This window comes from Myzus persicae, unplaced genomic scaffold, assembly GCF_001856785.1.
Source record: "Myzus persicae strain clone G006 unplaced genomic scaffold, MPER_G0061.0, whole genome shotgun sequence".
Classification (NCBI taxonomy): domain Eukaryota; kingdom Metazoa; phylum Arthropoda; class Insecta; order Hemiptera; family Aphididae; genus Myzus; species Myzus persicae.
The window spans coordinates 419495-444112 of NW_019101814.1; the positions used below are offsets into that span (position 1 = coordinate 419495).

A 24618-nucleotide genomic window follows, 5' to 3' on the forward strand; every position below is an offset into this window, starting at 1 on the left:
CTGCTGAAGGTTTTAGTACCTCTTTTGTCAATAAAAAATGAGTATTAAGTTATAATTAATTAAATAAACGTGTAAATGTTATACCTATAACTTTTTTAGTAAGAAATTGTCGTTGACTGAAAATAAATAACATTCAAACTCGACAATCACAGATGCGTCTAGACAGGTTGGTATCGACGTGGAATAATATATAATAACAATAATAATATTTATTTTAGCAAAAAAAAACAGTTAATTTTTTCTGAGAAACTATTATTAATATTCATTATCAATGGTGTTACATTAATTGTTGGTAAAAATTAACTAATAACTAATCGAATTTTCACAAATTGCTTGCTAAGATGGTTGAGTCGCACTTATAGCCGCTCATTGGCGTATGCACAGTCAAAATAAAAAATATTATTCATATAGAGTATTTACCTAGCGTGGGGTACGATAATAATAGTATAATATAATATAATATAATATCCTACCTCATAATATATTGCTCGCATTAACACAAGAGAGTCTCATGTATAGATTTAGCATTTTCAACGGGCATGAAATGCGCGGGATCAGCTAGTATTATTACATAATATTTACGTTTATCAAGTAAAATAGTGTTTAAATTAATTAAATATTAAATAGGTCTGCACATCTTAAACACTACGATTATGACATTTATTATTTCAAAAAAAAAATGCTTCTATCTGAGTGTGGCTATACAATTCTGATAACATAAAAAAAGATGAACCAACAATAATAATTTACCAATTGCATGAATAGAATGTAAGTACAATAAATATTCACTCAGATCACACCACCAAATAATTCTAATTCCTAGTTTTTTATACGTATGTACTAGAGGAAATACAATATGAGAGGATGCCTACTGAATATGTACCTATAAAAACTACAAATAACTAACAAGTATGAAATGATAACATGGTAAACACTGATGTTACCTATTAAAATATAGAATAACAATTAAATATGACTAGATTATAATTTATTATGTCCAATATAAATAATTAAAACAGTTTTTTTTTAAATATAATAGCTTATAATATGTATTGTTGAATGTTCTAAACTTGAAAGTGTTACCCCTACGACCTATTCACTCGATATTTATACAAATCCAATTTCCAATATATATGATGATAAAACTATAGTTCAGTTTTTCGTGACATCGGTTGATTTAGATGAAAATTGTAAGGTAGTTGGTTCCAGAATTTATATTTCTCGTCGAAGGGATTTTGTATGATTGATGGTTGTGCAGAATCAATGTGTAAAACGCTAAAGTTTGTATTGTAAGTAAAAATTGGCCAAACAGTCCCGGTGTCTGTTCCGTCAATAGTAGGAGTTCTGAAAAATATTTATTCCTATATATTTACGAAATACATACTAATTGTAGAATAAGCATGATTCCTACAAAGAGTTTACTCATATCTTTGAAAAACATAAAATATGGTTTTTATTTCTAAAATGGTCAACCTGATAGTAAAAATACTATAACGTATCATTAATAAAACATAATTGATTTTAAATTAAATTTTTTTAACGATACCCTAGCCATAAGCCCATGGGACTAGAATTTGTGGATTAAAAGAACATAAATCAAACATTCATACTTAGTATTCAATATTAATTGCACATTGAAATATCTAATAATGATAATAATAAAATAGGAATTCAACGAGTACATTTAAATGTAGGTACTACCTAATTAGGTACTTACTCAGAAGTCACAAATCTATACCAAATATTGACCATTAGTCTGGAGATTTTGAGATCGTCCGCGTTTAAATCGTTTGGATTTAAACTACTCTTTTTAAACAGACTGTTTAGTTCATCCCCGTGAGTGACTCCTAGACTTTTTTCACATGAGCCAAATAGTTTGTTATATGAAAACTCATTTTGATAATCGTAATAATAACTGTAGACTGGAGAAGACAATTTTTTCGCCATATCAACAATGCAGTGAGTAAAACATCCATCGCCTATCATCTGAAATCATAAATCGCATATAAATATATATATATAAGTTATACATTTGCATACATAAATATTAAAATGCAAATATCTCTTCAGTTGTTATATTTATACAGTATTGAGTTTATTACGTTAACCGCATTCGAATGAGTATTGTCGTCCAATCTTCCTGATGGAAAATATTCTTTCAACACTCTTTCCCCGATTTCGTCTAAATCTTCCGGCCTTGTGTAGTGGTCATAAAATAGCATAATTGACAGTATACGATTAAAATACGTCTGGAATTCAGTATATATCAAAGAAGTGCTGTTGTACAGTGCTGCGCCAACAGAAAATATAAACACGTCATGTACGATAATCAATCAAAAGTCAAGAATTGATTGATGGATTTTCAGTATTATCAATAATTAAGGGAGGGGCAAAATTGTATGCCCTAAAAAATATTTTAAATGTTTTAATTATTACATTTTATACCTTCCTGGAGTAATTTATGATAAGCAATCCACAATCATAGTAGGAAAAAATCTAATCTAATCTATTTCATAAATATGTGATGTTTTGTGTATTATAATGAATAGTTAACAATGTAACTTACAAGCCACAAACAGACCACCTTCAGCTGAATTCAGACCAACAATAGCAGGTACAAACGACTCTTGCTTAAAATCGTATACAGGATGATGACAGAGAAATGATTCTTGACCAGAATTACAATTTTCGACGACAGGATTAAACTGTATACACGGATGTGAAAGCCACGCCTTAAAAATAGACCAAACATTAAACATTTAACCGACAAACTTTATAGAACTTACATTTTTTACTGAGTAGATCACAGAAAAAGAATGAGTTTTGAATAAGCAGCACCTACTCTATAATTTTTTGATTTAAAATCATTTTATTTTAATATTTTATTAGACAGTTACATGGAGAAATCACCTGGCCCACTTGTACAGGAACCCTAAAAATGTGCATATGGTGCAATTCTGAGGAACACGCTATAACTCGTTCACCTCAACTTTATGAACAAACTACAAACCTGCATCGTGTTATGAACAAGATAGATTGACGTTATTCTAAAACTCGAATGACATGTGATTATCTAATAAAATAATCAAAAAATGTTTTAACTAACCAAGTAGATGTACTGCTTAAACAAAATCTTCTGTTTTCCGTGAGTAACACTGTATAATATCTAAGTTAAAAACCGTAGAGAATGTCATTATTAAATTATAATTTATAAAATATAAATTATTTCTTTTTGATTTCTATTACTTGGAGTTTTTCATTGTATTAAAATATATCTGCATATTTTCATGGGAAAAATAAAACAATGGAAAAAAAATAATTCATGAAATTTATAGCTTAATTTAATTTTACACTTACATATAATCTGTTTTGTAGATCGATAATATAGTCGGCTGGAAGTTTTCTCAAGCATCGCAATATGTCTTCGGAAGTATTGAAATTACAGCCGGCAATAACGGCTACAGCGTGTGCGCGTTTACGAGGAAGTCCAATAGGTGAAACAGCCCATTTACAAACCGGACTACCACTTTGAAGTATAACTTTATGGAAAAGACCTTTGCTCATTGGTGATAACATATGAAATCCTGTACTAGCACCTCCTGCACTTTCGCCAAATATTGTCACTTGACTAGGATCACCATTGAAATGAACGATGTTTTTCTGTACCCAACGTAACGCCATTACTTGATCTTTCATTCCATAGTTTCCGGGCATCACATCATCCTCGGTACTAAAAAACCCTTTAGGAGCACAAATTAATTGAAAAATTACTAAAATACACATCAAATTGTATTTTTTTGTTCAACTTGTTTCAACTGTTCAAAATAAATGTGTGACAAAAACATTTTATGCGTAAATATATATTTTTTAATTTTTTAATTAAATCATGAACATTTTAAAATTATACATTTCTATTATACTAAAAATAATATTAATTAATACGTAAGTATACCTAGGAAATAAATGATTTTTTTAATAGTATGAAAATATTTTAACTGCCAAAGATGAAATTCCACCCTTATATATCCCTATGACTTACCTAATACACCGAGTCTATAATTTATAGAAACTAATATCACATCTTTGTCCATAAAATATTCAGGCCCGTGTGAACCAGGCCCTCCATTTCCACGAGAAAACATGCCACCGTGAATCCAAAACATTATTGGTAAAAACTTTTTATCAACTTTTGGAGTGAACACATTTAAGTACAAACAATCTTCGTGACTATCAGCGACATTTTTTTGAATGCATATTTTGTTAGATTCTTTCGAGGCATCTAATGTCCCGTTCCAAGGTTCGACTGGTTGTGGTGCCTTTAATACATTTAAAATACAATGCAACGAGATGGATGCAACAATTTCAACTTGGGGGTTATATGATCAGAAGTCACCATTTTGGTAGGACAGTAACGGTTTTCCAGCTTATATTTAATAACTAGAAAAAGTTTCCCCTTTTTTAAATGTGTTTGTCAAAAACAAAATTCCGACCGTAATTGTTTATTTTTTTTTTTTTATTGAAAATCATTTTAAATAATGCATTCGATATACTTATTGTGTGGTATTATAATTAATAGAAATTAATACTAAAAAAAATCCCAAGTATAATTGTATAATAAGTTCTACGAGGACTATTGTTAGTAGAATGTGTCGTCACTCAATTTCAATAAAAATGTATATATTTACATCGACAACGACAAAAACTTACCTAGACAATTAAATATAAAATTCGACATTTCATGAGAGCAATTCTAAATTTAAAATAGTAATTTCACGTTTTGGGCATATAGCATATTAATATTATAAATATTAAATTCAGTGTTAATACCTTAAGCCTTAAATCCCCAATTGGTGGTTTTGCATATGGTATACCGATATAAGAATAATAAGTCCGTCCATCTCTCGACTGCAGAACTTGTCCTTTGAGAATTCCATCAGCAATTCTGACCTCTATTTCACAGCACACCAATTTTAAAAAAAGTATCCATGTGATATAAATACATCTCATATTGATCTAAATGAACAATAATAATTGTGTTGTATAGTGTATTGCGAATATATTGATATATTATTGATCATTCATAAACATTGTACATAAAGCATAAACCTATTATTTATAATAATTGCATAATAAATAAATATTAAATAACTTATTACCTTAAATAAATAATATAATATTACCTCTCATTAAAAATGAATTATGATATGACATTATTATTTATAATTTACTATTACAATTCTCTTATATTATACTATAACATTATAAACAGTAGTAATACTTTTTTATTATATAAAACTATAAGTTATAACATTCAATTATTTTACAACTTTAAAAAAAAACCAAAATAATTCAAGAGCTCATTAAAAGCTAACCTACCTGATTACCTGAGTAAATCTGAATATTTTTAATAACCCATGTATTTTAAGTATAAGAATGAACAAATTATAAGTCAAACAAATACATTTACATCTATAAACACTGTCAATTATTCCTATACATACCACAATTATTTATTGAAATTGTACAAAAATTAAATGTTTAAAAAAAACTATTTTGCTCTATAACGTTTAATTAGAAATATTTCAATTATTTTAACTAAAACTATCAACTTTTCCTTATTTAAACAACACTAGTTAATCACTTCAAGTTCATCTAAAGCACAGTTCATCCCTACTAACGTGTGGGAACTCAAACACTGCCAAATGCCTAGACTTACTCCTCCACAAACCACCTCCGTCGGATTGTTCAGCCGACCGAGTTAGCCAAAAGCTAGATCGTTGCGCTATCCGGCGGCCAAAATAAGAGGCACAAAATAATAATTAAAACAATAATTTACAACAGTTACTTTCAAACTCGTTAAAAAAATTAATAATTATGGAAAATTCGTTAAAATTACGAAAATTTGCAAATAATATTGAAGTTAAAAATTGATAAAAAGATTGATTTTTAAAGTCTTGTAAATTGAATATAAGATTCCTCATAACTTAATTCATAAGTAGTTTATACTGGAACCAAAAAATATATTTATATTTTATTCTCTTATTTATTTAGACTATATATTTAATAGTCTTGATTTTTTTATAGACATTCCAAGTACAAATTTGGAAATTTGTAATTTAAAAATTACATATTTAAATAAAGAATATCAATTTTAGTTTTTTGTTGTAATTCAAAAAAATAAAAGATTGAAAAATGCGAGAACTTAAAAGTTGTAACTATTATGTGTATTGTGTATTATGAATTTATAAGCTTTACTATACGCGATGACATTTTAAAAATATTTACATGCATTTTAAGCAATTACTTGAACCTAATCACACTATTCAACAGTCAGATGGTATCGATTCAAAAATTAAAAACAATCATGTAATAGGGTGATATATACACTAATAATTAAATACTATTTCTATAATAATTGCAATGTTTTCGCCAAAAATTAAAACGACCTACCATACTACTAAAACAAAAATAAATTACTTTAATAGCAATATTTAAAAAAAAATGTAATATACTTGACATAGGGTGATAGTCAACAGACCGTATCCACTTTACTTAAAAAACACATTTTAAAATACTTGGATTTTTTATACCATTAGAGGGAGTTTGGTCACGATTTTAAATTATTTAAAAACTGAAATTTTTTACTTGAAAACCACCATTTTTATTAGCTATTGTTTGTACAAGCATTTTAGCTTTTAGATTAAAAGCAGTAATTCACTGGGAAAATCGGAACAAAATCATTTTTTTAATACCCAATTAAATTGCTATTGTTTTATTTTTTAAATTTGTTTAAAATTATAAAATGAATTAAATAAAAACGTAATAATCTGTTTGTAAAATTTAACCTCTTATAATTTTAAATTTAACTAAGAAATTTGGTTCTAGGTAGGTATCTAATATAGAGATGTTGAATCCTATTTATTGAACTATTTCAAGCGAGTATATTAACGAAAATAATTCCTAGTATCACCTAATGGACTCATTTTACAATAGAATGGTGAAAATTTTGAAATAATAGACTATAACCATGAATAGTAAGTTTGAACAACGCCCCTCACATAGTAGCAACTCTCCCTCACCAGTATTGTGTGGGTAAGACACATTACATTACAACGTTATATTTTTAACTTGTTGCCCCTAAATTTGTTAGCTGCTTTATGCCCCGCTCCAGAATTCTGGCCTTAAATGCGTCTTACTTGCTAAAATGTTTAAAGTAGAACAGTATTTATCAGTAAATATTGATTATTGTATCAAGAGTAATTTTATATTTTTGTATAGGACAGTAGAACGTGCTGCTACAAGTTAAAAATAATAAAAATAAAGAGAAAAATAATTTCATTTATGTATGTGGGTTGTATATTTCTTATGATAACAATAGTGAATAGAATGACGAATGGGATCAACTTACAGAGATAATAAATCAAAAGTAATGCCCAACACAATATTAACTCACAGGTCAATATTATGATAACAGTTAATATTTTTGTGAAGCGTAGAATGAAATTGATTAAATCCCAATAGTAAATTTGATGATGATTGATGAAGATGCAGTCGAAAAACTATAATTGCTTCCGTCAAGAGTGAAGGGACAAAGCGACTTAAAAACATTCAGAAGTATTAAAGGTAGTAATATCATTAAAGACGTAGAAGATTTATAAATTTATTTAAACAACATTGTTTTTTTGATACTTTAAATAACTCCAATTCTTCTCTTAGAGTTTGAGAGACCAAAAGTTTGTCTGTTACATTTATAATTTCGGCACTGCCTAAAACTATATTGCGATGAACACCCAAAGTTCAAATGGTGAATTGCATGGAACTGTAGCACTGGTGACGGGCGGTGGTCAAGGAATGGGTCTCGCAATCGTCGACGAGCTGCTAAAAAGCGGTGCATATGTAAGTAACAAACTAATAAGTAATACCAATATAATCATATTTTAACCGGATTTATAAATACGGTTTTGTTATTTTGTTACAACTGAAAAAAATTATAACCGTGTAGACACTTGAAAATGTCATTAAATGTTTATATACGAACGTTTTCTATACATCATATTATTATAGTTTTCAAAATTAACTATTATTGAATTATTTATAGACATTCAAAATTTACAGTTTGTTCAATAAATGTCGTTAAAAATCATTTTTCCCTGTCAACAAGATTGACAATTTAATACAAGATCCTCGTGAGATGCTTAGACTGGATTTAAAAAAAAAAGTTGTGCGTAAATCTACAAAAACTTTTTATGGGCGTTTGTTGTTAAAATTCGTCAAGATCTCGAAAATCACGAAAATTTACAAATTATTTTTCGTTAAAAATTCATAATGCATATGTTGTATAAGTGTCTGAAATTAGATTAATGGATAAAAAAATATTTTCTAGTTAAAAATGTTTAGTTTTTTGTTGTACTCAAATACTTAATGATTGTGGAAGATTGAAAAAATCCACTGTTACTAAAATTGTTAGTTTTTATCCTCAATAAAATGTTTTATGATCAATTTAAGCTATTTATAGACTTTAAAATTGTTGAAATATTTAGTCGTTTTTTCTTTAAGTGTTGAGAAAGCTTTTTAAAGCTTGGTCAAAAAGATTGAAAATTGAATACAGGATTCCATAAAAAGTTCTTCTTTTAAAAATTTTAAACTATTTATAGCCACAATTTTTTTTATAAGCATTAATTGAATTTCAAATTTTGACAAAGTCTTGGAAATGTACAAATTATTTTTAAATTAAAATGTATAGCAATTTAATATTCTATTTTTATAGTAAGGGCTTAAAAATTTAATACAAGGCTTCTCATATAAGTTCATACCGAAACCAAATAATATATGAATACAGACTTTCATTAAAATATTTGAAGTTCAAATTTAGACGAAATTTGACATTTAAACAAAGAATAAATATTTCAGTTTTAGATATTAGTAGTTGTAGTTCCAAAATATAGGGATTTAAAATGTTTACGCGTATACGATCCTATTTTATATAAGTACACAATGACATTTTCAAAACATTTAGATGAATTTTTTTTATTTTTTTATTGATCTTATAAGCCCGGCTACTATGACCATTAGTTACAATTTAAATTGGGTTACAGCATTTATAAATATTTTTTTATAGACAGTACAACATTAAAAGTAAAAGTATGGTTACATTGTATATACAACTAGTTTACATATTGTTATTAGATTAAATTGTAAAGTCCTATTGATTTTGAAAATTTGAGATCAATTTTTTGCTATTGCTTATTTATAGTTAATTCCGTATTACTAAAAAAAAAAGTAAATAATATAATAATGAATTAATATATTTATATTATGATAATTATACATAATACATAACCTTAAATTTGTTCATAAATAAAATAACAATAATAGGCTGACAGACCGTCTCCTCTCAGAATCGTTTTTTATGGGTAAGCATATAATATTATAATGATTTATCATTCAATTCAAAATTAACACATCTACTACAATAACTTACTCAATGACGAAGTCAACCCGACTCCCACTGTACAGAATAATATAATATATTAGAGTGGTTACTTATTCCCCCCTTTTTATAGTTCGAATATAATTTAGATTTGTGGGTGTGTGTTTAATGTAATTTATTGTAATTTGGTAATTTCAATTGATTTAGCTGAAATCAATCAATAAATATTATTTTACTTGTCCGCATTAAATATTTTCAATTGGCAGGAATAGTCATTGCGTATGCAGTCTTCTGAAATGACCCCTCTTTTCTGTAAATTATTTTGTTTTGACGACGATTGGAGGTTTTTTCTTTACGATTTTTAAGCCAAATATATAGATAAATAACGTTTGTACGTCGCACAGTTCACATTGATGATGTAATATTATAATAAGATTAAGTATTATCATTGTTATCAATAATCATGTTTTCGGTAACTTAAATCGTAATTCAACACTATTATATAAATATTTTAAGTATCCATATGGCCACACCAAAAAGAAATAATTATAATTATAATAAAATGTTTTTAAAAAATTTGGATTCTTACACTCTTATTTTTGTTAAAAGGATGTTAGCACACCATTATTTTTTTTAACCATGGACACAAGTATGCGTCCACCATATTACAACACCCATACAGTACTATGTGCGCATATATACGTCTATGATTTTAAAACACACACTATACTAATATAGAAGACACTAAGACCATAGGCAAGTTAATTGTGTAGTTAATTTTTCGACTTTGAACTCATTGCAGTATATAACAATAAGATAATAATACAATCTATAACGATAAGGCCGGAAAGACAGATAACAATACATCGAAAATATAAACCAGGTGATTTTTTTATTATTTAACACTCATTATTTCTAAATGTATAAATTAGGTATTTAAAAAAAAATTTTGTTCATGATTTATAGGAGTTAAAAGTAACATTGTTAAGATAGTTTTATCCACATATAAAATTAAAAATTATGTAAAAAATATTTTCAAAAACATAAATACTTTTTTTGTTGTAATAATGAGTATTTTATGTTAAATTAATATATATATATACACTTGGTATATATACGTATATAATATAAGTATAGTATAAACTATATGGTTGGCCCGAAAACGTGTTATGCAAACACATCGCGTAAAAGCTAAATTCACACTGAGCTAATAAATAGTTATAAAAAGCTTTGGGTGAAGTCATGATGAACAGCTGCGTTTACTGCAGTGTGTCAACAGAATACATGCAAGCAACTTTTGATGCGATTTTACAATGTATTAAATCACAACTGGGAAAATCATTGAAAGTCGCACTACACAATTGCCTGTCGCGGTCAGCGGTCTGCGTACGTGTCGTAACTCGTAACTGAAAAATAATCCTCAAGGTTTCTAAGCAAGGGTTGTATTTCTGATTGGTTTAATACATAGTTATAACTTTAAACTTAATGGTAAGACTCACAATTTCAAAACACCTAACATCTGAAAAATTAATAGAATATTAAGGTACGATATACTAAGTTATAAATATAAAAATTGTAGGTCAAAATCAATAAAAAAAAATGTAAAGGTCCAAAGTTTGAATAAAATCCAAATATTTTTTAAATTTCATTAGTATACATAGTTTTTCTGAACTGCTTGTAATGCAGTTTCTTATGAAACAGTTGTCGTTATTATACAAAGCTATACTCGTTGATAGTTAACAATCATCGTCGACAAGATGCTGATGAGCGCTTTATAACCTCGGTCATAGGTGGCACCATAGATGCACCCGATCACCTCTCTAAAATATGTTTTCGTATCACTTCCTTCTTCTTCAGAAATCACGCTCTTTTCCAAGTTCCAACTCACAATACATTACACGGACATAATCACCCCTTACACAGAATGCTTCGTAATCTGAACAATCTTAATTTTGATTTTAATGGGTAATTGAATAATATCATTGTTTTAAATATGTTGTATCATTGTTTTTATTACTAAATTAAGGTATTACCATTTAGTTTATATTATGTTGTGTTTTTCCATATGTTCTAATTTTGTGTGTATTTGTATTATTATATTATTGTTGTATCTATTAATTTTAAACTTAATCTGTTAATTTAAAATTGCAGGTTCGGCGTTTATATATTATAAATAAATGAATATGTGTCGTGTGTTTTCAAAAAAAAGTGACTGAAACATTTGCAATGCCCTTAAAAATTTGATTAATTTTTAAAATAATTAGTGCCTAATTTAATCACTTTTCATTATGATAGATAGTTTTAAACATATTTTTGCCAAGTACATAAATAGGCATCATAATTATTCAAAAATATAATTTCACAAGAAACATTATCATTATAATTACTTTTAAAGGTTTCGTTAATAGATATTAACAAAGAAATAGGAAATAATGCGATCAGTGAATTAGAAATCAAATACAAATTATCTTCAAAAAGTAGATTAATATTCATAAAGTGTGATGTTACCAATGAAATCGAATTCGAAGGTAAATAATCATATCTATAAATTGGGTATGTAGTTTAAACATAACAAATTACAATTTATACAAAATTCAGAACATTTTCACATTTAAAATTTTTTTATATACATTTTTTTAGATTCTTTTAAGAAAACTATTGAGCGATTTGGAAAAATAAACATTGTTGTCAATAATGCTGGTATCATGACCAAGTATATGACTTCTTGGGAGCTAGCCATCGATTTAAATTACGTAAGTAACCAAGTAAAAAGTTATGTATACATAAATCGTACACCAGTAATATTTTTTTATTGCCATGAGCTTTTTTATTTAGTTCAATAAGCAGTTATATTATTATTGAGGATAATCGAGAAACATAACAGAAAAAATTCTAATATTTTGTTATTTTGTACACAAGAATCTATTCAAAGTATTAATTAAATGTTTTTATACCTACGCATTATAGAAAGCAGTAGTTCGAGGTACCATGCTAGGTCTTAAATACATTGAAAACAAAGAAGACAAAAAGTCTGCAGTCATTAATGTAGCGTCAATAGTTGGACTATCCAACACCGTCTTGCCCATGTACCAATCGACCAAAAGAGCTGTTATCGAATTCACAAAATCTATTGGAGTGAGTATACCGTGAATATTTTGATGACAGGAATATGAACATGTATTAAATATTCTTATGTTAAGACTTATGAGTATAGGAGCTCTTATTTTAATTTTTTTATATAAATTATAATATTAGCCAAATTTTTGTATGTTTCAAGTGTCCGTTTAATTCGAAGGCGACCGGAAATAAAATAAGAGTCATGGCCATTTGTCCTGGCGGTACGTTTGACGGATTTGAAAACAACATTGAAGGGAAAAACGCATTACAGCAAGAAATTAAGGACTTGATTACGAGTGGTGAAGAAACCCCTAATCCAAATAGAATTCTAATACTACAGAGGTAATTCATCTGATCACATGATTATGTTAGTGTGTTATTCGTAGTAGATACCTACTAAAAAAAAACTTTAAAAAAAAGTTAAAACATTTGAAAATTTGTATTACAGCACTGATTACTATAAAGCTGCATTTCTTCACGTTATGAAAAACGGCAAAAATGGAGACGTTTGGATAACCGAAAATGAAGAGCCTCCGAGACGTACACATTTCTCCACTCAATACTAATTATTACTCCTAATTGAATTTTAATTTTCCAAACACCTACTAATGATCATGATAAAATAATTAATTGAAACATTAAGGCTCCAGGTGTCAATGTTATTTTTTCCACAAAAATAAAGTCTATACGGGAATGTTAATCATAAGTTCAGTAAAATCAACCAAGTTTGATTATTTTTTTTTTAACTCATAGAAGACAATATTCTACAGGCTGCTTTGAACTTCGTTTTTTAATATTTTAATCTCAAACTTTATAATTTGTCTTCAAAAATAATACAATTTTAAGATTTTATTCATAAAATAAATATTATAAGATTATTTGAATTAAAATAAAAAATTTGAGTTCAATAGAGGCTTGTACGATATCCTTTGTCTTACATTAATGTTATTAAAAAAGATAACAATTTTAATTCTTTGCAACATAATATGGCTGAAATAAGTATGTTAGAATTGAGACACTCAGTAAATTTGAAATTAAGATCATTGATAGTCTCAAGATAAAAGGGAGCCAGTTATTGTTAAAAATACATAAACACAATTATATACATTTAAAGTTGACATTTTGACAAAATTCATCAAAATCCCAAAAATGTAATAAAAGATCCCTCATAAGTTTTTTTAGCTTTAATGAAAAACAATTTACCAAAAAGTAATGCTATTTATAGCCATGAGCTATTTTATATTCTCCTTAATTATTAAAGTTGGTTATTTATTCACGTAGGTATGCTAGGGTGACACACAGCGCGCCTTCTCCACTCAGAATCGTTTTTGTATATACTGTCGCAAGCAATAAACTGAAAGAATTCATTCATGGGATCGTATCGAATAATAAAATATATTACTATTTACTATATACCGCGTACTCATTCTAGGAATTAGTACAATCAATCATAGCGAATAATAGAATACATTACTGAATGAACAATAACCTTAACCACACACAATTTATAAATTGTAATCCTATCTAATAGTAAACAAGGAACTGTTGACCCGGTCACGAATAAGATAAATATCAATTAGATATTACTCACTATATTAGTATTCAGAAAGACATCCGTACCAAAATTGTCCAAATCAAGGGAGTCGACATAATATATAAGGAAGCCAGCCTAGCTAGAGGACACCAGAGCGAGAGTTGTACTATTACAACGAACACCGTTCGCACCTGATCACTTTCACGGCACTGATATCAATACGACTTGTACACTTAGAAATTTGGTTAAATTAATAGAAATTAACTATCATTTTGTTCACTGTTGACAATTGTTTATCTTAAAATTATGTATACCTAGCCATTTATTAAAAACTACTAACATCTGGATCGCTGACAGCTCGTTTACAACAATACCAATCTATCTTTGAGTTTAAATTTAATAATTGCAATCTTGAAAACTACTATACAGCATAGGGGAACTCACTTGTCCATTTTTTCAACTTAAAAACCATATTTTAAACTAGAATTTGTCTAATAGATAATTTTCATAAGCATTTTAGACTCATTAAATTCAATAAATTGAAATTAAAATAAGCAATTTCTGAGCCATCAACAAGTTTTAAAGATTATAATTTATAAGCAATATGGACTGACGTAAAAAAGTGGAAAAATATCATTTTTTTAATACCTACGTAATTTAATTTTAATTGAGATTATTATTTAAATTTGTTTAAAATTAAACTAATAATCTATGTGTAAAAATGGAACCTTTTATAATTTTAAATTAAGCTAGAAAATCAGTTCTAGGTAGATTTTATATAGAGATATAAAATCCTATTTATTGAATTAGTTCATAGAGTTCTTTGATAAAAATAATTCCTAATACAATTTTATGGACTCATTTTACAAAATAAAGTTGATGTAACTAGTGAGTTTGAACACCTCCCATTATATAGGCACAACTACAGAAGCTAAGTCACTACATTGTGACATTAAACATTAACGTGATTCAACTAAATTTGATTGTGACTATATCCCCACCCCGTTTCAGAAATTTCATACACCCAAAACGTCTTCCTTGACGAATTTTTGTCTGAAGTAGAAAAATTTACCCTTAAATATTAACAATTGTATCAAGAATAATCTTATAATTTTGTATGGAACATTAGAACGTGATGCAACAAGTTAAAAATAATAAAAATTAGCAGAAAAATAATTTAGTTTATATAAGTAAATTGTATATTTCTAATAATAATAATAATGAATGCCGAATGGGATCAACTTACTGAGATAATACACCTAGTTAGTATCACACTATTAAATTTTAATTCAATATTATTGTGACAATTTAGATTTTTATGAAGAGTAGATTGAAATTGATTAAATCCCAAGAGTAAATACAAATATGATAATGAAGATTTAGTCGAAAACCACAGTTGCATCCGTCGAGAGTGAGAGACAAAACGCGCATTAAAAACATGCTTAAGTTTAATAGTAAAAATATAGAGTGAAAGAAGAATTAGGGAAGAATTACGCCTAGAAAATAATTTGAGTATTGACTTTTAAAAGTGTCAAAATATCAACGGTCAAATATAATATCTATTCTTATTTTAAATAATTTATAGTAAATATTTTATCTACCTACCTATTAATTAGCAATTACTATAACACTATAAATTGATACAACATTTTTTTTTTTTAAGAGTGATTTTCGAGTCTATATTTTTGGTTTATTAAATAATTTTTTTTCAATAGAGTTCTCTAGAGAGTAAAGGTGTTAAAATAAATCTATTCAGAGCATTGAAGACAATATTTATACCGGCAGTGATCGGCTCGCCATACGAGTTTATTCGACCTATTCGGCGAAAGCTGACGAATACTTCCGAATGCTCGTGAACGTTGACTACACTGCTTACTTGATGGGTCACACACGGATGTACGTGATCATTCGTTTGTTTTTGTTCGCTGGTGTGTTGTACGCACCTTAGAGTTTACAAGATCAGATTTTGTGTAATACTTTTTTAATCGACTGGTCGTTGTTTGGCATTTTGACACTAACTATATAGCGATGAACACGCTAAGTTCAAACGGTGAATTACACGGAACTGTAGCACTGGTAACAGGTGGTGGTCGAGGAATGGGTCTCGCAATCGTCGACGAGCTGCTCAAAAACGGTGCATATGTAAGTAACAAACTAATAAGTAATAACTTATTATTATAATAACGGTGTACCTTTAGTCCTACTTTTTAGATTCTGAGCGGCGGGTTTTGTTATTTTGTTGCAACTGAAAAAACGAATAATCGCCTAAGACACTTGACATTTTTACCAAATGTTTATAGTATAAAATGAATATAAATTTATCATTGAATTAAAGAAATTAAGGATAAACTGAGAATTTTAATCAAAAACAGTATTAAAAAAAAAAATGATTAAATGTACTCCACATTGTGTATACAAAACTATGTATAACTATATAACAATGATATTATTACCATCAAATTTGATAATAGGTCAGTTCACTCTAATATTTAAGCTAACAACACAAAATTGGAACTTCTGGACGAACATTTTGAAATAGATATCATGCGTTCGTAAAACGGATACATCACTTAAGAGGACGACAGAAGGGGATTTGTCTCCGTCTTACATGTGCGTAACAAAGTAAATGTACCCTCAGCAGATCATGTTTAGCGTGGTAAGTTTAAAAATTAGAGTGAATCGACCTGTTATAAAACTTAATGTTGCAACATTATGATGAACATTATCGTTATATAGTTATTTATAGTTGTGTGCATAAAATATAGCGTAGATTAAAAATACCTACTCAACTCACTTAAAAACTGAATATCATAAAAAAAAACATATTTAAACACATATTAGGTTCTTGCCATCAAGTTAGTATTTATCAAGTAGAGTCCTCTTTCATTTATCCTTAATTTACTAAGAAACCTCCGATAATAATTATTTTTCACTTTTTCAGTAAGTTCTCAATAGGTCACCTACATATACTCAGGGATGGGTAGTATTTCAATTAAATGTACTTGAAATACATTTTTTAAAGCATTTTGTATTTTGAAAGTATTCAAAATACAAAAAAAATAATAACAAACAATATAATTCTCTCGTTTGCACTTTGGCCCAGTCGCGAAATAATTGCTACGAGCTTTACTTTTGTTATACATAATAGTATAATATATTATACAGTACGTCTATACTATGTGGCCTGTAGGTATACTTATACCTTTTTTCCCCCTTATTATCGAGAACCGGGGGAGGAACTGGTGTTGCTATTGCTTCTCCCTGGGTCCCTATAGTTTATTGTGGGTATACCTATACGGCTATACCTATACCTAAACCTATACCTGTACCTATACCTATACATATACCTATACCTATACTTATACTTATACCTATACCTATACCTTAAACGGGGTGTTTACCAGTTGCCCCCCACGGCTATTATCGCGATTTTAAAAAATATACCAGTTGCCCCCAATTGAATGTACCAGTTGCCCTCACATGTTAATACATACACAATACAATATATAGCTCGTAAAATAGGGGAGGTAAATATACAAATCATAAATAAAATATAAAATTCAAAATTATAATAATTTTTCAACATAACATGTAATTTTATATTTTAATTTTGTACTATTTCATATTAACAAATTATTATAATTTTGAATTTTATATTTTATTTATGATTTGTATATTTACCTCCCCTATTTTACGAGCTATTTATTGTATTTGTGTATACATGTGAGGGCAACTGGTACTTTTTCCTCTAGGTAGTTTGGGGGGATTTGGTATAAAAAAGGTACTTTTGGGGGCAACTGGTACAGTGCTTGAATTGAGGGTGGTGCGTGTGGGGACCCTTGCCCTTTAATTACTTTTCAACCAATTAAATATTTAAATATTCAGGTGCACACATCTTCTTTAAACTGTTACATCAGTCTTCAAATTTGTTCCCAATTCAAGCATTGCGTAAACGTGAATACGTATAATCAAGATTATTTAAGTAGTGTTAGCTTACTTCTTATCTAAATAGTATTATATCCCACGTGGCAAACCGAACTAGCCGCTTCATAGATCAGCAATATAGGCTTTTGATTCTATTTCTGCGGTGATGACTAATAAGTTAGATCAACAATCTTAACCGATATATATGAGAATATTTCTTGTCTAGAAAACTGGCCTAAAATTCGTCAATTGCTTATAAAGTAGAATACAAATATGTTTATCAGAGCCAGTTATTTTCATCCGTAGGAATGACTTAATGTCGAAATCGAGCTAGGATGAGTGATGCAGTTTTTGAAACACTTATATTTTTAAAAAGAATAGTATTTTTGAAATTTGTAATTAATATCATATTTGACTTTCAAAATTATAAGGTTATAATGATTAATATATTATATGTACACAGTTATTTTTGAAGGATATAATGTATGTGTTTTAATTTTTATATATTTTTTTTAAAACAAAAATTTCCTAACAAGCTAAAAATTAAAAAGTATTTTGTATTTTATGTTTGAAATACACAAAGTCAAACATTTCGCATATACCTGCGTATATTTTAGCAGTGGCGTCTTGTATTGTAATTGTAGTAATTTAATTTGATCTACATCTCCTCTATTAAAAAATCTAAGACGACGACACTGAAGTATCTATAGGTATATATCAGTTTTTAGCTTCCCATATACTTTTCCAACACAATTTATTGCATTTATAATGAATACATAATACAAATAAATTTATTAATGATTGTCTCCAAAAGCCTATGCTTGTGGAGGAGACAACAGTTCTTATTTATAAGGTGAGGTTAAAAAAAAATGAAGATGATTGCATTAATACATCCTTATTTAATTAATGAACTATCTAATTCAAATTTAATCAAATAAATAAATAACAACAATAATATTTGTTTAATTAATTAATTACCTAATAAAAGTTTAATCAAATAAATGGATAATAACAACAATAAAGATTTAATTTATTAATCACCCGATTAAAGTTTAATTAAATAAATGAATAGTAATAATAAGAAATGAATAATTATTTTTACTATCATAATAAATTAGGCTATTTTTATGTATGATAATATACATTTTATACCAAATGATGCGTAAGATGGGAATTGTAATGATATAAATGAGACAGTAAGTCGAAAATAGGTTGCCTATATGGGCTAGTATAAACGTTTCCCCCTCTCTATTGAAAACTAAAATGACCCCACTATGGTAAATTGTTATGTTTTGAAGACGGTTTGATATTTTTTCCCCCACGAATTTTAAGTCCCTATATAGTACGGTTCACATAAATGATGTAATATTGTACCTAATATTATGTTTATACAAAGTTATCAACAATTGCGTATTCGTTAACCTAAATCATAAAACAACGCTATTAAAATTGTTATTATAACTACATACATAAATAAGAAATAATTATAATATAAAAAAATAATAATAATATTATCAGCTCACCAATATTTTTTTTTCTCTCTGGACCACGTGGAACATAGTAAATTTGAATTCAGCAGAACCGACCTTGTGATGTTAACTTTAGTATTAGGCTATTAGAGTGAACTGACCAGTAATAAAACTTAAATTTACGAACATTTAAACATTATCTGTGTTCTTACGTTGGATTTTTTACGAAAGTTATGACTATGAATAAATGTTACCTACAATTTCAACGCTCATACTTGCATTCAAAAAATTAAAATTTTGTAAAAACCCAACGTATGAACTTAAAGTTTGATAACAGGTCAATTAACTCTGACACTAAAAACAACATCACAAAGTCGATTCTGCTAAATGCAGAGTGACCTGTAAAGTTAAGATTATTATCTATGGCATCTCATAGGCTTTTTATTATATTTTAATTTTAAAGCGAATTATGAGTAATTTAAGATGTACAAACAATTTACAATTTTAAAATATTATAAGTATAATTGTAAATTGTTTGTACATCTTAAATTACTCATAACTCGTTTAAAATTAAAATATAATAAGAATCTTATAAGATGCACTAGACAGTAATCTTCCCTTTACATTTTATAAGAGGTCATTTCACTTCAATTTTAAAAATGATTATGATTATAATCATTATAGTGAACGTAAAATACGGTATGTTGCGAGTGGGCCAGAGAAAAAAATGTAGTAACATTCTCTTCATATATGTATTTTAATTTAAACTTAGTGCCTACTCTTAATCAGTTTTTGGAACTTATGAATTGTGGTGTACTAGTGTTAACTATTTAATTATTTGGGTTCAATTTATTCAAAAAATAACGATGGATATAATTATATAAATATTTATGAAGTTATTTATGAACAAGCCACCAAAGAAAGAGGTTCTCAAGGAAACTTGATTTTTTACTATTTTAGACGAAACAAAATTAATCGGTGCGATGATGTTCTACAAATAAATATTTACTGTGTCAATTGGTATTCAATGTAGAATGTCGTAAACACTATATAACAGAGGTTCTCAAACTATCTGCGTGGAGCCAGGGAACAACGTATCCAGGCGGGGTCCACAGGGTCCGAACCCAACCCCCCAAAGATGGTTCAGTGAAACCTAATTTTTTTATATTTATAAACCTAACAATCATTGAAAAATACCAAATGATATGGTTAGTTAATGGCAAGCACATAAATAAGAATCAAACTACAGATGAAACTTCAGTGCACCTACGGGCTACGAAAACATAATGAATCGGGTTCGCATAGATAACAAATGACACAGTATTTATCAGTTCCTATAATACAGCTATAGGTACCTACCTAATTTAATAATCATTATTGTCTGTTATCAACTTAACTAGATCGTAAATTTTAAATTTATTTCTCATACCGTGTATCCGATGGAAGCAAAATAGTTATTTACTATTATACTACAAAACTGTACTATAACTTCAGACTAATGACGTTAATCGATTATAATCTATTTTCATACAAACATGTACCTAGCTGCGTTAATTTTTATTTTATTTGTTGTATACGATTGTTTTTTAAGTAACTACATAAATGTTTATTAAACATACAGTTTTTCATACGAATTATATTTTATTAATTATTATATAATACAATAATTTGTCCTTATACCAACCTACATTTTTTAAATATTTTTTTTTATCATTCATATTATTACATAATCTATATCATATAATTACCAAGTTTATTTTCGTTTAAATAAAAAAAACAATTTAAAATTAAAATTGTTTTTATTGACCCCCCCCCCCTCCCTGAAAAATAACATTCTGACTACATCCTTGCGCGAATGAAGTGATACTGAGATGGTCATCTAGGGGCTCCCTAAACATATCTTAATGAAATTAAAATTAAATCATATTTGGTTTATGTTATTAGTAATAACCCACATATTTTGTTTTGCAGTCGAAAACGATGTTACGTCTTAGATACGATTTAAAAGCTTCTAAATGGATTTTAATTTAGTACTGTTAACTCCTGGAGTAAATCGCATGTAAACGGCTGTTAATTTAGTTTAATATCAATTCGGTTTACCTAAGACGGTATATTTAGTTCAAATTTAAAATGCGCATTAGAAATAACTACGGGAGTACATTATGCATGCAAATAACGAATTACACTATACAGCAATCGATTGAGATCATTAATTCGAATTAGGGTAAATCGGTTTAAACTATACTGTAAACGTTTCAACATGATTTGGTTCCCGGACGAAGAGGGGGTTAAGGGCTCGTGACGACCCGTCACTCATTAAACCATATTTTCAGGAGGCATATGGTCAAATATTTAAAAAAAAATTAAGTTAAATTAAATAATCCATAGTGAGAAAATATATTCTACTTTAAACTCAGGACATCAATGTGTAATGAATATCGTTCAGTGCAAAATTTTTTTTTTTTTTTTAGTGGGGGGTGAGGTACAAATGCTTGTATTAGGATTACAAATGAATTTTTTTTTGACAGTCATATATGGTGGTGCTAATATAACGGACCTCAACAAAAGAACTACGATTACTAAGGTAATCTAGGAATCAATCAGAACATTTTTTAAAAATGTATAAGCAATACAATTATTATCATTACACTCGAATTCTTCAATAAATTATATAGTGATGAACGAAGTAAGACAAATGTCATCACGGTGGCACTCGGTGCCTGCAATATATTACACTTCGTGCAGTATGGAAAATACGTGTCTAGAAAAATTATGGTATCCTTAAAATACTAATTTGATTTTTTTTATAATGAATGGGGTCCGGTTTTATCACTTTTCAATCCTTCATCACAGATAATCGTTTTAAACTTATTATCACCAAGTGTATAAATATCATGATTATTCAAATATATCTTTTTACACGAAACATTTATCACTATTTTTTTTAAAGGTTTCGTTAATAGATATCAACAAAGAAATAAGAAATAATGCGATCAGTGAATTAGAAATCAAATACAAATTATCTTCAAAAAGTAGATTAATATTCATAAAGTGTGATGTTACCAATGAAATCGAATTCGAAGGTAAATAATCATATCTATAAATTGGGTATGTAGTTTGAACTTAACAAATTACAATTTATACAAAATTCAGAACATTTTCACATTTAAAATTTTTTTTATATACATTTTTTTAGATTCTTTTAAGAAAACTATTGAGCAATTTGGGAAAATAAACATTGTTGTTAATAATGCTGGTATCATGACCAAGTATATGACTTCTTGGGAGCTAGCTATCGATTTAAATTACGTAAGTAGCCAAGTAAAAAGTTATGTATACATAAATCGTACACCAGAAATATTTTTTTTATTGCCATGAGCTTTTTAATTTAGTTTAATAAACAGTTATATTATTAATGAGGATAATCGAGAAACATAGCAGGAACAATTCTAATATTTTGTTATTATATTCAAAAGTATCTATTATAAATATTAATTAAATGTTTTTGTACCATCGCATTATAGAAAGCAGTAGTTCGAGGTACCATGTTAGGTCTCAAATACATTGAAAACAATGAAGACAAAAAGTCTGCAGTCATTAATGTAGCATCGATAGTTGGACTATCCAACACTGTCTTGCCCATTTACCAATCGACCAAAAGAGCTGTTATCGAATTCACAAAATCTATTGGAGTGAGTGCATAGAAATACTATATCGAATATAGGTTATAGGCTATTTCGACGACAGGAATATGTACACATATTAGATATTTTTATGTTAGACCACGGTTACACTCGAGTTGATACTATCAGTTAGATAACTGTGGTCTATGGTAAAGACTTATGCGCATAGGATCTATTGTTTTTCTTTTTAATTTTCTCCTATTCAATTGTTATGTGTTACAAGTGTCCGTTCAATTCGAAAGCGACCGGAAATAACGTTAGAGTCATGGCCATTTGTCCTGGCGCCACGTTTGACGGATTTGAAAATAACATTGAAGGGAAAAATGCCTTACAGCAAGAAATTGAGGACTTGATTACGAGTGGTGAAGAAATCCCAAATCCAAATAGAATTCTAATAATACAGAGGTAATGCATCTGATTACATTAAGTTAGTGTTAAACGTAGTAGATTCTTACTATAAAAAAAACTTATACAATTTGTGTTACAGCACTGATTATTATAAAGCTGCATTTCTTCACATTATGAAAAACGGCAAAAATGGAGAAGTTTGGATAGCCGAAAACGAACAGCCTCCGAGACTTACACATTTCTCCACTCAATATTAAATATTATATTAAATATCAACTCCTTATAGAATTTTAATATTCTAAATTCTATAAATTATGTTGAAATAATTAATTAATACATTAAGGCACCATGCGTCAATGTAATATTGTCCAATGTCCAATAATGATCCTGTTCTATAAAATCAACCAAATTTGATCATTTTTTTTTCAACTTATTATAGAAGGTCATATTCTACGTTCCACATTTAACTCTGTTTTTCAATGTCTTCAATAATAATACAGTTTTAAGATTTTTTTATGAATTTTTTTACAATTATTTAAATTTATAAAAAAAAATATTAGTTCAATTTGGCCTTTAGGAAGTCTTTTGATTTAAATTAATTTATATTGACTTTACCACTCTAAGAAATATATAGCCATAGTAAGATATAATTCCGTGCGCTGTACATATTAATCAAATGTAACAACAAATTTATTATAGTGGTAAAAACTCTATTTATTTTGTTACAAATTATAATATAACAGTTACGCACTTGCAAGGAGTTTACGTATTCTAAAAGTTGAATCAACAAAAAAGCTAACAATTTTAATTAATTACAGCATAATATAGCTGGAAAAAGTAGGCTAGAATTGAGACACTCGGTAAATTTGGAACCAAGATCATTAAAAGTCTTCAGATAAAAGGGAGCCAGTTACATTGTAAGACTAGTGATCAGGAGATGTGCATCTTGTGTATGCCGTGATTTTATATTTAATACTTAATATTTAGTCCGTCATCTCAATATTGTTAAAAATACATAAACACAATTACATACATTTTTTTCCCCGTTTAAACCGACAGCAGAAGAGGATCTGTTTGAACACTACTACTCCTCTGCTGCCATCAATTACATAC

General features: G+C 28.1%; 3 protein-coding genes across 10 annotated transcripts; 2 read left to right on the forward strand and 1 right to left on the reverse strand.

Moving 5' to 3' along the window:
• Positions 1–966: 966 nt before the first annotated feature.
• On the reverse strand, positions 967–10313 carry LOC111030495 (esterase FE4-like). Of its 7 annotated transcripts, none has more exons than XM_022310021.1 (8): positions 10020–10313; positions 4828–5013; positions 4040–4316; positions 3358–3740; positions 2567–2732; positions 2103–2290; positions 1718–1986; positions 967–1344 (listed from the first exon to the last, which is right to left on the reverse strand). In XM_022310021.1, the coding sequence occupies exons 2-8, from the start codon at positions 5005–5007 to the stop codon at positions 1146–1148; spliced, it is 1662 nt and encodes a 553-aa protein (XP_022165713.1). In that variant the 5' UTR covers positions 5008–5013; positions 10020–10313; the 3' UTR covers positions 967–1145. The 7 variants fall into 7 exon arrangements, with proteins under 7 accessions (XP_022165713.1, XP_022165714.1, XP_022165710.1 ...); XM_022310022.1 differs by lacking the exon at positions 10020–10313 and adding an exon at positions 9667–9978; XM_022310018.1 differs by lacking the exon at positions 10020–10313 and adding an exon at positions 7409–7497.
• LOC111030498 (15-hydroxyprostaglandin dehydrogenase [NAD(+)]-like) lies at positions 7761–13268 on the forward strand. 2 transcript variants are annotated; one of them, XM_022310025.1, is made up of 6 exons: positions 7761–7896; positions 11826–11958; positions 12071–12183; positions 12398–12565; positions 12708–12889; positions 12996–13268. In XM_022310025.1, the coding sequence occupies exons 1-6, from the start codon at positions 7783–7785 to the stop codon at positions 13111–13113; spliced, it is 828 nt and encodes a 275-aa protein (XP_022165717.1). In that variant the 5' UTR covers positions 7761–7782; the 3' UTR covers positions 13114–13268. The 2 variants fall into 2 exon arrangements, with proteins under 2 accessions (XP_022165717.1, XP_022165718.1); XM_022310026.1 differs by lacking the exon at positions 7761–7896 and adding an exon at positions 10559–11395 and having other exon boundaries at positions 11839–11958.
• A 2395-nt stretch (positions 13269–15663) lies between these two features.
• LOC111030499 (15-hydroxyprostaglandin dehydrogenase [NAD(+)]-like) lies at positions 15664–24025 on the forward strand. Its single transcript, XM_022310028.1, has 6 exons — positions 15664–16223; positions 22425–22557; positions 22671–22783; positions 22999–23166; positions 23381–23562; positions 23645–24025. Exons 1-6 carry the CDS (start codon positions 16110–16112, stop codon positions 23760–23762), a joined length of 828 nt encoding a protein of 275 aa, XP_022165720.1. The 5' UTR covers positions 15664–16109; the 3' UTR covers positions 23763–24025.
• Positions 24026–24618: the final 593 nt, after the last annotated feature.

Excerpts from the sequence above, each read along its gene's own strand:
- LOC111030495 (XM_022310021.1), bottom strand. The coding sequence starts at position 5,007 with ATGAGATGTATTTATATCACATGGATACTTTTTTTAAAATTGGTGTGC. Across the intron at positions 2,733-3,357 it reads ATCTACAAAACAGATTATAT|GCGTGGCTTTCACATCCGTG; the intron begins GTAAGTGTAAAA and ends TCTATTTTTAAG. Across the intron at positions 1,987-2,102 it reads CTCATTCGAATGCGGTTAAC|ATGATAGGCGATGGATGTTT; the intron begins GTAATAAACTCA and ends TTATGATTTCAG.
- LOC111030498 (XM_022310025.1), top strand. The coding sequence starts at position 7,783 with ATGAACACCCAAAGTTCAAATGGTGAATTGCATGGAACTGTAGCACTG. Across the intron at positions 7,897-11,825 it reads TGCTAAAAAGCGGTGCATAT|GTTTCGTTAATAGATATTAA; the intron begins GTAAGTAACAAA and ends TTACTTTTAAAG. Across the intron at positions 12,184-12,397 it reads TAGCCATCGATTTAAATTAC|AAAGCAGTAGTTCGAGGTAC; the intron begins GTAAGTAACCAA and ends TACGCATTATAG.
- LOC111030499 (XM_022310028.1), top strand. The coding sequence starts at position 16,110 with ATGAACACGCTAAGTTCAAACGGTGAATTACACGGAACTGTAGCACTG. Across the intron at positions 16,224-22,424 it reads TGCTCAAAAACGGTGCATAT|GTTTCGTTAATAGATATCAA; the intron begins GTAAGTAACAAA and ends TTTTTTTTAAAG. Across the intron at positions 23,563-23,644 it reads AGAATTCTAATAATACAGAG|CACTGATTATTATAAAGCTG; the intron begins GTAATGCATCTG and ends TTTGTGTTACAG.